This window comes from Nerophis lumbriciformis, linkage group LG31, assembly GCF_033978685.3.
Source record: "Nerophis lumbriciformis linkage group LG31, RoL_Nlum_v2.1, whole genome shotgun sequence".
In the NCBI taxonomy this organism is placed as follows: Eukaryota; Metazoa; Chordata; class Actinopteri; order Syngnathiformes; family Syngnathidae; genus Nerophis; species Nerophis lumbriciformis.
Window position 1 is genome coordinate 12,082,501 of NC_084578.2, and position 15,000 is coordinate 12,097,500.

Sequence of the window (15,000 nt, forward strand, 5' to 3'; positions counted from 1 at the left end):
AAACAAGAGTGCACAAAAAACAGGAACAACTGGAGTTAAACTAACAGAACATAACTAAAACATGATCCGGACCACAGATCATGACACTTTTTTTATAAAAAGCAGTGGTTTATTAGCTAATGTCAACAACGCTAGCTTGATTATATAACAATAGTACGTGCAAATATGCATGAAAACACTACTATCAAACATGTGACGGTTTAATACCAGATAGTAAGACCGGTTTTAGTTATAATGTAAAACTTAAAAACATCGCTTGGAGTGATGAATGAAGAAACCCTACAAATAGAAATGCTATGGATGACCAGTAGACAGAACGGCCCTTGTACTTCCGGTTCAAAGCACAAACAATAACACACCTTTTCAGTGTCTCTGTGCTTGAAAACTATTTGGCAGAACATTATGGCCTTTAGCGAAGAAACATCCATAAATTAGCCACACCATTTTATAAAAAGCAGTGGTTTATTAGCTAATGTCAATGATGCTAGCTTGATTATATAACAATAGTACATGCAAATATGCATGAAAACACTACTATCAAACATGTGACGGTTTAATACCGGATAGTAAGAACTGTTTTAGTTATATTGTAAAACTTAAAAACATTGCTTGGAGTGATGAATGAAGAAACCCTACGAGTAGAAACGCTATGTATGACCAGTAGATGGAACGGCCCATGTACTTCCGGTTTAAAGCACAAACAATAACACACATTTTCAGTGTCTATACTTGTGTTCTAAGAAAACTATTTGGCAGAACATTACGGCCGTTAGCGAAGAAAAATCCATAAATTAGCCACACCGTTTTATAAAAAAAAAGTGTCTTATAATCCGGAAAATACGGTAATACTTTTGATTCATTGACTACAGTAGTTTGTTCGCCAGATGAAGTTATCTAACTCGGGCATACATTTAGAAAATGACAGTCAAAGCAGTTATAAAACACTTTAAAATCGGGTTAATCACTCTTTTGAATTGCGATTAATCATGTTTAATCACAATCGACAACATTGCCATGGGTATACTCATACAACGATAATTGTCGTCTATTGCTTTCAACGTGACCCCAGAATGCAGAGACAGGGATATAGCTTGCGGGTAACAATAAAAGTAATAATAGATTAGATTTATTAGCGCGGGGGGTGTATATTGTAGCGTCCCGGAAGAGTTAGTGCTGCAACGGGTTCTGGGTATTTGTTCTGCTGTGTTTATGCTGTGTTACGGTGCAGATGTTCTCCCGAAATGTGTTTGTCATTCTTGTTTGGTGTGGGTTCACAGTGTGGCGCATATTTGTAACAGTGTTAAAGTTGTTTATACGGCCACCCTCAGTGTGACCTGTATGGCTGTTGACCAAGTATGCGTTGCATTGACTTGTGTGAGTGAAATGCCGTAGATATTATATGATTGGGCCGGCACGCAAAGGCAGTGCCTTTAAGGTTTATTGGCGCTCTGTACTTCTCCCTACGTCCGTGTACCACTCCGTACAGCGGCGTTTTAAAAAGTCATACATTTTACTTTTTGAAACCGTTATTACATTTTAAAGCATTTATCGGACATCTCTAACAAAATCAAAGAGACACCTCGTCTCTTGAAATACGAAGCGAGGGTACTCGTAAGTTAGGGTACCGCAGTGCTCTTTCAACTTTATTCCCACCTTAACACTCCCGTCTTAGAGTCACGGTCATGGTAAAAAAGGTGCATTCAAAAACATCAGAAATGTGAGAATCAACATTACAAAACAACCTTTTTTCCCTCTTTTTTCTACAATGTTTATGATCATTAGTTAGGACTTTATTGCTTACTTTTGGATGCTATTAGCCTGTTCAAATTTCATGTAAAAAAACTAGAAATGCATTTTCGAGTATGTTTTGTACTACTATTTAAAAAAAATACTGATTTGGTACTAATATTAGTTAAAATGTACACAATACCCATCCTTGTTGAAACCATATTATGACTCCTCTGTCCAAACTGCCATTTTTTTTCCCTGCAAAGAAAATCAGACCAGCTGGTCACCCTGACCAATTTGTTCAGGACTTGCAAGCTGTGAATGCTGCCCTAACGTTCCAAAGCCATACTTGTCTCAAATGCAACTCAATGGTTCTCTGCAGTAGACGTTTTTAAATGCCTTTTTCACCCTTTGTCTTTATCCAGATTCTCACTTTCTGGTTAAATATTCAGTTTGATGAAAAACTTTATACTGAGGGCTTCACTATCTACAGAACCTAGGGCTGGATGATAATGCCAAAAATTACAATCATAACATGATTGTTTTGATTGATATTGTAATCATGATTAATTACATGATTATTCATTATTTTTAAAATGTGAGTATTTATTGTACCACCAAAATTTCAACTTTAAATATAGTTTGAAAAAACCCTGATATAATTTAGTAACACATAAACCACAAGTTAAATATTAATAGCAAAAACATAAATTAAAATAACAATAAAAATGTTGTTGCACATAAACCACAAGTTAAATATTAATAGCAAAAACATAAATTAAAATAACAATAGCAATATGAAAAACAATACAATTAAGTTTTTGCATTTTAATATTTTCTAATTAAGAGTGTGTGCATTTTGTGTCAAATACAATTTAATAAAAAGTTTGTGTGGAGGGGGGCGTGGCCTACGGGCCTGCCGTCAAACGGGGTCTGCAACGACCGGCCTCGAAGACAGCGACAGGTGAGTAGATGGCCCAGGTGGGCCTTGTTTTCTAATCACCTGTCGCCTTTATTAGCAGCAGCCGGAACGAGACAGGGGAGTTGGAGTTGGAGTTGGAGCGAGGGCGAGAGACGCGAGACTGAGAAGGAAAAAAAAACATATATTGCTGGAAAGTGTCCCGTGAAAAAACGTCCGACCGGAACTCTCTAATAACTAAAGTTCCTTGGGTGAATAATGTAAACTCACTACACCGGTATGTTTTAGCACTTTAATGGCGAGTTTACTGACAGATATAAGTAAGAACTTTACACTACTTTATATTAGAAATGGCAACAATGGAGGATGAATGTCCCATAACAAAAAGATAGAGAAAAGGAAGAAGCTTATCGACTACAGCATTTACACGGACTACAAAGGCGGATACGCACAATTTTTCCGGATTTATGCAGATCTCAAATACAGATTAGCAGGTTCCAGAAGGTATGAAAAGTTGCTTTTGCATATTATTGCAAAACAAAATGCCAGATAATATGTCTTACCTTATACACACACACCATAATAATACTGGTATGTTGAAGCACAGTACAATCCATCAAGCGGTGCGGCTTCATAGCTTACCAAAGTCGTACTAAAACATTTTGATAGATTTTTGAGTGCCGTGTGTAACGTTCCATATTTTCAATGGAACATATAAAATGTTGGTGTTGTTTACTTGAGTCATATTGCCATCATAGTGCAGTCTACACAAGGGATGATGTTTGATACCGGTTCTCCCGGTTGTTCGATAAGAAAAGAACCGTTCGATTAGAAAAGAACCGATTCCATGGACTCAAATCCCTTTTTGAGAACCGGTTCCCGTGATCGAGGCCACTATAGTAAAGAAACAGAGTTGGTTCTTTATTCGAATCCCTGGGAACGAATCTCGTCCAACAAGAAATGCCCTGTGGGACATCACAGGAAATGGCGTAGCTATGTCATTTCCTGTGATGTCACACAAGCAGCAAAAATAATGGACCGGAAAAAATGCCTCAAGGCATGGCTATTCATCTATAGTGATCACAGAGACAGGTTGTTTTTGTGTTACTGTATATATTTGTTTTTCTGAAAAATCCCACTTAATATACTTCGGGTAACAACAGTCAATATTTATTTATTTTTATTTTTTAGGGGGGTAACAGTCAATATTTATTTATTTAATTTTATTTTTTTCTTATAAAACAAAAGTGAGCTTTTGTGAAACCAAATATTGTGTTTTTTTTACATATACAACAACCTATCTGGATTCAATAAGAGAATCGATAAGGAATCGGTTCGATAAGAGGATTCGATAATGGGCTCAAACTCGATAATTTCTTATCAAACATCATCCCTAGTCTACACGTATCTCTTATGTTTGACTGCCATCTACTGTTCACACTTATCATTACACCATGTACCAAATAAAATGACTTCGAGGTGGGTAAGCAAAACCAGAATTATTCCTTACATTAGGCGCACCGGCTTATAAGGCGCACTGTCGAGTTTTGAGAAGAAAAAAAAGATTTTTAAGTGCGCCTTATAGTCCGGAAAAATACGGTTTTACTCTGGCTCGTCACTGGCTCTGACGTAGCTGCGTGCGTGTGTTTGGGAGCGAGCAAACATTGTGTAGAAAAGCGTTTTGTTGTATTGTAGGGACGGAAAAGCAAGCCAAAATAAGCCCTGAAACATAACAATGTTTACTAGAGGTTTTAGTCAAAAAATCAGTGCTCACTCACATCGACAGTGAACGGGAACTACTTTAGCCTTGTGGAGAGAGCGACCTTCCAGTGCTATTTGAATATACTTTGTTCTGCTCTCTATTCGTTTGTGACTCAACAGCAGCCCTAATCTATACAATGAAACCTTTTAAAAACAACTTGTTTCTGAAAAACGCTTTTTTTAGAAACTAACAATCGCAATGGTGGGTGCAGATGTACAAACCCCGTTTGCATATGAGTTGGGAAATTGTGTTAGATGTAAATATAAACGGAATACAATGATTTGCAAATCATTTTCAACCCATATTCAGTTGAATATGCTACAAAGACAACATATTTGATGTTCAAACTGATAAACTTTTTTTTTTTTTTGCAAATAATCGTTAACTTTAGAATTTGATGCCAGCAACACGTGACAAAGAAGTTGGGAAAGGTGGCAATAAATACTAATAAAGTTGAGGAATGCTCATCAAACACTTATTTGGAACATCCCACAGGTGAACAGGCAAATTGGGAACAGGTGGGTGCCATGATTGGGTATAAAAGTAGATTCCATGAAATGCTCAGTCATTCACAAACAAGGATGGGGCGAGGGTCACCACATTGTAAATAAATGCGTGAGCAAATTGTCGAACAGTTTAAGAAAAACCTTTCTCAACCAGCTATTGCAAGGAATTTAGGGATTTCACCATCTACGGTCCGTAATATCATCAAAGGGTTCAGAGAATCTGGAAAAATCACTGCACGTAAGCAGGTAAGCCCGTGACCTTCGATCCCTCAGGCTGTACTGCATCAACAAGCGACATCAGTGTGTCAAGGATATCACCACATGGGCTTAGGAACACTTCAGAAACCCACTGTCAGTAACTACAGTTGGTCGCTACATCTGTAAGTGCAAGTTAAAACTCTCCTATGCAAGGCGAAAACCGTTTATCAACAACACCCAGAAACGCCGTCGGCTTCGCTGGGTCCGAGCTCATCTAAGATGGACTGATACAAAGTGGAAAAGTGTTCTGTGGTCTGACGAGTCCACATTTCAAATTGTTTTTGGAAACTGTGGACGTCGTGTCCTCCGGACCAAAGAGGAAAAGAACCATCCGGATTGTTATAGGCGCAAAGTTGAAAAGCCAGCATCTGTGATGGTATGGGGGTGTATTAGTGCCCAAGACATGGGTAACTTACACATCTGTGAAGGCGCCATTAATGCTGAAAGGTACATACAGGTTTTAGAGCAACATATGTTGCCATCCAAGCAACGTTACCATGGACGCCCCTGCTTATTTCAGCAAGACAATGCCAAGCCACGTGTTACATCAACGTGGCTTCATAGTAAAAGAGTGCGGGTACTAGACTGGTCTGCCTGTAGTCCAGACCTGTCTCCCATTGAAAATGTGTGGCGCATTATGAAGCCTAAAATACCACAACGGAGACCCCCGGACTGTTGAACAACTTAAGCTGTACATCAAGCAAGAATGGGAAAGAATTCCACCTGAGAAGCTTAAAAAATGTGTCTCCTCAGTTCCCAAACATTTACTGAGTGTTGTTAAAAGGAAAGGCCATGTAACACAGTGGTGAACATGCCCTTTCCCAACTACTTTGGCACGTGTTGCAGCCATGAAATTCTAAGTGGGTTGAAAAAGATTTGCAAATCATTGTATTCCGTTTATATTTATATCTAACACAATTTCCCAACTCATATGGAAACAGGGTTTGTAGTACCAGAATGAAGCGGAGGGATACAGTGGCGTGCATGGCCTGTCAAAGCAAAGCAGCTGTGATTTTAGTGCCCCTGATTTGTGTTTCTGTACAGTCAATGATTACTTCAGTCTGGTAAAACAGGAAAGCCCGCAGGCAAGGTCGCTGGTGGAGGGGAATCGACTGCAGGCTCTGTCAATTATTGCCCCCGAATTCTGGCTTTTTCTCTCTCTTTGCTTTGTGTCTATGACGTACCTTCCATGGATCTTTAGGCTCGCGCTCTCTCGGCATTTTGCACTAGGATTCGTGCCAAGTGGGTTAGTAACACATATTAAGGTATTCATTACATAAAAAGTTAAAGGGGAACATTATCACCAGACCTATGTAAGCGTCAATATATACCTTGATGTTGCAGAAAAAAGACCATATATTTTTTTAACCGATTTCCGAACTCTAAATGGGTGAATTTTAGCGAATTAAACGCCTTTCTAATATTCGCTCTCGGAGCGATGACGTCACAACTTGGCGTCACATCGGGAAGCAATCCGCCATTTTCTCAAACACCGAGTCAAATCAGCTCTGTTATTTTCCGTTTTTTCGACTGTTTTCCGTACCTTGGAGACATCATGCCTCGTCGGTGTGTTGTCGGAGGGTGTAACAACACGACCAGGGACGGATTCAAGTTGCACCAGTGGCCCAAAGATGCGAAAGTGGCAAGAAATTGGACGTTTGTTCCGCACACTTTACCGACGAAAGCTATGCTACGACAGAGTTGGCAAGAATGTGTGGATATCCTGCGACACTCAAAGCAGATGCATTTCCAACGATAAAGTCAAAGAAATCTGCCGCCAGACCCCCATTGAATCTGCCGGAGTGTGTGAGCAATTCAGGGACAAAGGACCTCGGTAGCACGGCAAGCAATGGCGGCAGTTTGTTCCCGCAGACGAGCGAGCTAAACCCCCTATGGACCCTAGCTTCCCTGGCCTGCTGACATCAACTCCAAAACTGGACAGATCAGCTTTCAGGAAAAGAGCGCGGATGAGGGTATGTCTACAGAATATATTAATTGATGAAAATTGGGCTGTCTGCACTCTCAAAGTGCATGTTGTTGCCAAATGTATTTCATATGCTGTAAACCTAGTTCATAGTTGTTAGTTTCCTTTAATGCCAAACAAACACATACCAATCGTTGGTTAGAAGGCGATCGCCGAATTCGTCCTCGCTTTCTCCCGTGTCGCTGGCTGTCGTGTCGTTTTCGTCGGTTTCGCTTGCATACGGTTCAAACCGATATGGCTCACTAGCTTCAGTTTCTTCTTCAATTTCGTTTTCGCTACCTGCCTCCACACTACAACCATCCGTTTCAATACATGCGTAATCTGTTGAATCGCTTAAGCCGCTGAAATCCGAGTCTGAATCCGAGCTAATGTCGCTATAGCTTGCTGTTCTTTCCGCCATGTTTGTTTGTGTTGGCATCATTGTGTGACGTCACAGGAAAATGGATGGGTGTTTATAACGATGGTTAAAATCAGGCACTTTGAAGCTTTTTTTAGGGATATTGCGTGATGGGTAAGATTTTGAAAAAGAATTCGAAAAATATAATAAGCCACTGGGAACTGATTTTTAATGGTTTTAACCATTCTGAAATTGTGATAATGTTCCCCTTTAATTAGAAGTGTAGATATGTGATGTTTTAATCTGCATTTAAACATTCAATGCACATTTTAGTAATGGCACTACTTTGTGCATATGTAAAGACCACGAGTTGGAAGTCGCATGGACTTTTTTTTTTTATGAGGCAAAAGTCGACCACCAGGATCTTGGCAAATGAGTTCTCCTAAATGGTTAATGTTCTCTCCGTAAATGATTGGAGATTCTAAATGACAGGTGTCAAACAAGAGGCCCGGGGACCAGATCTGGCTCGCGACAGAATTTTAACTGGCCCGGGAATGATATGTCAATAAAGTACTTCATATTTTCCTCATTAAATGTAATTGATTTGTTTCATTCTCACAGAAATAAATATATGTACTGCTTGAAATTGCATGCCTTTTGAACTTTAATAGTATCCAATATTGCAACAAGTATTAAAGTATGAAGAACTTATTTTTATCCCATATTTGTTCCCACTACCACACCTTAAGTTGGAGTCTTTAATCTTGTTATATGCAAATATAATGACAATAAAGTCCATTCTATTCTATTCTATTCTATTCTAACCAGAGACCACCAGCTGTCATCATGAGATTCACAAACCGGAAAAAGAAAATGGCACTATTGAAGCAAGGATGCAAACTGAAAGGTACAGATGTTTTCATGAATCAACACTTGACAAAGAAAAATGCTGACATCCCAAGGATCGCACGGCAACTTAAAAGGCAAAGCAAGATTCAACAATCCTGGGTAACGAACTGTAAGATCTTCATCAAACTAAATGGGACACCGGAGGAAGCGAAAGTCTTGGTGGTGAAGAAAATAGAAGATCTTGATAAGTATTGACATTGACGCAGTACTTGGTATCAATGTAGCTTTGTGATTTTTACATCATCTCAATGCTACCCACACCAACACAGTATGCTATCATACTTTACAAACATGTTTCTGTCTAAATAAAAATGCTTAACTTTACAGCAAACTACCAATCAAATTAATAAAAATTACAATACATTTTACGTTCTTTCCAGCATATTACTTTAAATTGAAAACAATTACTACTGTTTTTTGCGTCAAAATTGTGTCAAATTCAGGCGCAAACACCTGGAAATGATGTCAATAAAGTACTTAATATTTTCTCACTAAAGTAGTTGATTTCTTTCTTTTTGACAGAAAAATATATATGTACTGCTTGAAATTGCATGCCTTTTAACTTAAATAGTATCCAATATTGCAACAAATATTACAGTATATATTATCATACTTTCCAAACATGTTTCTGTCTAAATAAAAATACTTAACTTTACAGTAAACTACCCATTAAATTAATAAAAATGACAACCAATTTTACGTTGTTCTTTACAGCATGTTACTGTAAATTGAAAAAAAAAAAAATACTACTGTTTTTCGTGTCAAATTCAGGCGCAAACACCTGGAAATGATATGTCAATAAAGTACTTAAAATTTTCCACACTAAATGTAATAGATTTTTTTCATTTTGACGAAAAAATATATGTACTAATTGAAATTGCATACCTTTTAAACGTTAATAGTATCCAATATTGCAACAAATATTACAGTAAATTATCATACTTCCCAAACATGTTTTTGTCTAAATAAAAATGCTTAACCTTACAGCAAACTAACCATTAAATTAATAAACATGACAATAAATGTTACAATGGCCGTGCGCGACCCGAGGGTCCATGGTTCAATCCCCACCTAGTACCAACCTCGTCATGTCCGTTGTGTCCTGAGCAAGACACTTCACCCTTGCTCCTGATGGGTGCTGGTTAGCGCCTTGCATGGCAGCTCCCTCCATCAGTGTGTGAATGTGTGTGTGAATGGGTAAATGTGGAAGTAGTGTCAAAGCGCTTTGAGTACCTTGAAGGTAGAAAAGCGCTATACAAGTACAACCCATTTATCATTATCATTTATTGTTCTTTACAGCATATTACTGTAAATTGAAAATAATTACTTCTGTTTTTGCGTCAAAATTGCGTCAAATTCAGGCGCTAACACCTGGAAATGATATGTCAATAAAGTACTTAAAATTTTCCTCAATAAATGTAATTTTTTTTTTTTCATTTTGACAGAAAAAATATATGTTCTGCTTGAAATTGCATATATATATATATATATATATATATATATAAAAATTGTATATACATATATTTATATATTCATATATATATATATATATAAATTGTATATACATATACATACATATATTTATATATTCATATATATATATATACATATATATATATATATATATACACACACACACACACACACACACACACACACACACACACACACACACACACATATATATATATATATATATACATATATATATATATATATATATATATACATACATATATACATATATTATATATATATATATATATATATATATATATTTATAAATGTATATATATATATATATATATATTACATACATACATACATACATACATACATACATACATACATACATACATACATACATACATACATACATATATATATATATATATATATATATATATATAGCACGATCACCTCTTCTCTCACAGCCCTTTTGTGCGAAACTGCGCCAGTTTACACGTACATTCTAAACATGCCAAATATAGATGCAAAACAGCGGCCGCATAACAGTTTAAGTCTTGATAAATCACATTTCAAGCGCTAAATTATTATATTTGCGTCTCTTCCTCTCAGTTCTGTGGGCATTATGATATATATATATATATATATATTGCATATACATGCATACAGACACACTAAATTAATTGAGCTCTCTAACTTGCTCACTTAGGTGACGCAATCCCCTGTCTACGAGTGTGTTGGATCAGCTGTGTGAGGGCTATCGAGTTTGCACGCAAACTTTTAGTAAATCACACTCATTATCTTCATCTCTGAGGTTTTGTGTGATCTCTCGTTCTGATGCGCCGCATGTTTTGTCCTAGTGACTTCGCGTCATTTGGTTTTTCTCTTTTTTTTTTTGAAGTTTCCTGGACGCCGTTTTGTCAAGCATTTGCATTTGCCCCACCACTTTTTCACACAAATGGATCCAGTCATGGAACATGTGAGCCCACTCACTTTTCATGTCGTCCAAGTCGACGCTGGCCAACATCTGGGCCTCAGCTTCATCAGTTGGCACTTGCTGATAGCCAGCCGTCTCAACAGCGGTCATGCTGCCGATGCAGATCCTCTCCCGCAGGTCGTAGTTGCTCCGCTGGGCACCTGTCATGCGATGGTGGGTGGGCCGTCGACGGAACCTGCTGTGGGTGGCGGTCGCCCTGGGGGGTACGGATCCTGCGCCCATACTGGGAAACAACAAAGACATTACTGACAATGAGGTTCATGTGTTCGGTTGGGAGAGTGGCCATGCCAGCAACCTGAGGGTTCCTGGTTCAATCCCCACCTTCTACCACTCGTCACGTCCGCTGTGTCATTGAGCAAGACACTTCAGCCTTGCTCCTGATGGGTCGTGGTTAGGGCCTTGCATGGCAGCTCCCGCCATCAGTGTGTGAATGGGTGTGTGAATGGGTGAATGTGGAAATAGTGTCAAAGCGCTTTGAGTACCTTGAAGATAGAAAAGCGCTATACAAGTATAACCCATTTACCGGACTTTTTTGAGAAACGATGCCAGAGCAGACTTATTTCAACAGGGAGAAAAAGACACCACTGTACCTCTCGTTCAGCGGCACTCAGCTCTTTGTCGAGGTTAATGTGGGTGGATTTTACTTTATTAAATGTTTATCATTGTAGCAATACGGTTGTTAAAGTTAAGGATTTTGGTGATTTCGGACTGTTTGTGGGGTCACCATAGTGGCTTTTGCATGTTGGCAAAGCAGCGTATACAGCACAGTTTAGCTCTTGATATACAGTACTTTATATTGTGTTCAAAGTGTACACACCTTTACTAAAATATGGACTTTTGTCGAGGCTGGAACCTATTATTCATATTTACATTGTTTCTTGTGGAGAAATGTGCTTCACTATACAAACTTTTCGATATACAAACAATGTGTGTGAAAGGGTGAATGTGGAAATCGTGTCAAAGCGCTTTGAGTACCTTGAAGGTAGAAAAGCGCTATACAAGTATAACCCATTTACCAGACTTTTCTGGGAAACGATGCCAGAGCAGACTTATTTCACAGGGAGAAAAAGACACCACTGTACCTCTCGTTCAGCGGCGCTCAGCTCTTTGTCGGTGTTAATGTGGGTGGATTTTACTTTATTAAATGTTTATCATTGTAGCAATACGGTTGTTAAAGTTAAGGATTTTGGTGATTTCTGACTGTTTGTGGGGTCACCATAGTGGCTTTTGCATGTTGGCAAAGCAGCATATACAGCACAGTTCAGCTCTTGATATACAGTACTTTATAGCACTTTGTATTGTGTTCAAAGTGTACATATCTTTACTAAAATATGGACTTTTGTCGAGGCTGCAACCTATTATTCATATTTACATTGTTTCTTATGGAGAAATATGCTTCACTATACAAACTTTTCGATATACAAACAATGTGTGTGAATGGGTGAATGTGGAAATAGTGTCAAAGCGCTTTGAGTACCTTGAAGGTAGAAAAGCGCTATACAAGTATAACCCATTTACCGGACTTTTTTGGGAAACGATGCCAGAGCAGACTTATTTCAACAGGGAGAAAAAGGCACCACTGTACCTCTCGTTCAGCGGCACTCAGCTCTTTGTCGATGTTAATGTGGGTGGATTTTACTTTATTAAATGTTTATCATTGTAGCAATACGGTTGTTAAAGTTAAGGATTGTGGTGATTTCTGACTGTTTGTGGGGTCACCATAGTGGCTTTTGCGTGTTGGCAAAGCAGCGTACACAGCACAGTTTAGTTCTTGATATACAGTACTTTATAGCACTTTGTATTGTGTTCAAAGTGTACACACCTTTACTAAAATATGGACTTTTGTCGAGGCTGGAACCTATTATTCATATTTACATTGTTTCATGTGGAAAAATGTGCTTCACTATACAAACTGTTCGATATACAAACAATGTGTGTGAATGGGTGAATGTGGAAATAGTGTCAAAGCGCTTTGAGTACCTTGAAGGTAGAAAAGCGCTATACAAGTATAACCCATTTACCGGACTTTTCTGGGAAACCATGCCAGAGCAGACTTATTTCACAGGGAGGAAAAGACACCTCTGTACCTCTCGTTCAGCGGCACTCAGCTCTTTGTCGATGTTAATGTAGGTGGATTTTACTTTATTAAATATTTATCATTGTAGCAATACGGTTGTTAAAGTTAAGGATTGTGGTGATTTCTGACTGTTTGTGGCGTCACCATAGTGGCTTTTGCGTGTTGGCAAAGCAGCGTATACAGCACAGTTTAGCTCTTGATATACAGTACTTTATAGCACTTTGTATTGTGTTCAAAGTGTACTCACCTTTACCAAAAAATATGGACTCACCACGACAACACACATACAACATCTAGCCCGGCCTTTTTACATTTAAAGTGTTATCTTTTTATGTATTTCAATGACATTCACACATGTGAGTAAAACTCTTTGTTCCATTCATTTTCACACAGCCAAAAAAAACGTCTTAAAGTCTCCAGACAATATTGTATGAGAGCCTACCTGCTGCAAGGTGTGTCGCCCTTTTCCATCTCCTCATGGTGTTCAATGACAGCATATCCACCACTATAGATCTCTCCCTTTAGAGTTAATGTGCATTTTGGGGTTGAACAACGTCCTTCATGTTCTGTATGGAAGGTGGTGTTTGGAGGGACTTCCTCCAAGTCCTCTTGGCTCTCCAAACTAAACTGAGAGGAAGTAGGAGATCAGTGAGAGGGGTGGAATGGAGGACTCGTACATGCAGACAGAGAAGAGTGTAAAGGCCTGATCTACTGCAGGGTTGCACGTATTAAAACACGTGCAAAAAAAGCTGATCGACTCAGTTTAAATGAGAAAAATATGTTTGTCTTCATGCATATGGAGAATATATGTTGAATATCAGAACACTCAACATACTGGGAGGAGCTGATACAAATATAACTCTTGTAAATTCCTACGCTTTGCACCCTGCGGCTTGTAAAACGGCACAAAGACTCTGAAGAGGTGTTTTATTGTTTGTGCTAAGGCGCCATCTTTTGGACGAGTTTGCTCACTGCAGGTGACAACCGGAGTTACAAGTGCCGTTCCGTCTTCTAGTCATCCATAGCGTTTCTACTCGTACGGATTCTTCATTCATCACTCCAAGTTTGCAAGTATTACAATATAAGTAAAAATAAAATAAAAAAAAAATAAAAAAAATAAAATAAAAAAAAATAAAAAAAAATATATATATATATATATATATATATATATATATATGTACATATACATATATATATATATATATATATATATATATATATATATTATTTTTTTTGTATTATTCTTTTTTTAAATCTGTCCTTTCTAATCCATTTTACTACCGCTTGTTACTCTCGGTGTCCTAGCATATCGTCTAAAAATGCATTTTCCCATATATATATGCATACACACACACAGCCCGGCCCCCGGCCAACTTTTTTTAACCCAATGCGGCCCCCGAGTGTTTTCATGCATATATATTACGTGCTATCGTAATGTAATGAAGCTAGCGTCATAAACATGACCAAATATGTTAACACATTTACGACTGTCTGTTTTAGTATTATCATGTTAAAATGGCATTATTTCATGTATTGGTTCAGTTTTGTAAATTCACTAAAACGTCACCGTAAAGTTTTTGGTTCTGTTTAGCGGATTGGAGAGCTAGCTTTCGCAGCTAGTGGGTCCATGACGAGGACTTCTGTTTTGTTTGATCAGCCGTTTTACTGCCGTGTTACAGGCATCGTTTGGAAATAATTATGGTATTTAAATAAATATTTACAAAATCGTTCTGTGTAAATAACACATTTCAAAACGTATTAGCGGCTTATAGTCCGGTGCAGCTAATATATGGAAAATATTTTTTTATTGTAAAACTTAGTGGGTGCGTCTTATGTAGTGGTGTGCTCTATCACCCGTAAAATACCGTATTTAGCAGCCATAATGTGATTTATGAAACCTCAAACTGTTCTAGCCGCTATTTTTGCGTCAATTTTACCACGTTTGGGGGATACGTGTAAACGGCCACAGTCACTGTCATCTCTGCAATTCGATGATAGACGATAAGGAGAGAATTCAGCAATGCTATTTTATAATGTTATAATGTTATATAAATAA

General features: G+C 38.0%; 1 protein-coding gene across 1 annotated transcript in view; it reads right to left on the reverse strand.

Moving 5' to 3' along the window:
• slc4a3 (solute carrier family 4 member 3) overlaps positions 1-15,000 on the reverse strand; it is a 134,650-nt gene that overhangs the window by 72,286 nt on the left and 47,364 nt on the right. Inside the window, exons 5-6 of the mRNA XM_061926563.1 lie at positions 13,387-13,571; positions 10,864-11,090 (exon numbers count right to left, since the gene is read on the reverse strand). Of these exons, the coding sequence (XP_061782547.1) occupies positions 10,864-11,090; positions 13,387-13,571 (412 nt within the window). The remainder of the gene's footprint in view (positions 1-10,863; positions 11,091-13,386; positions 13,572-15,000) is intronic.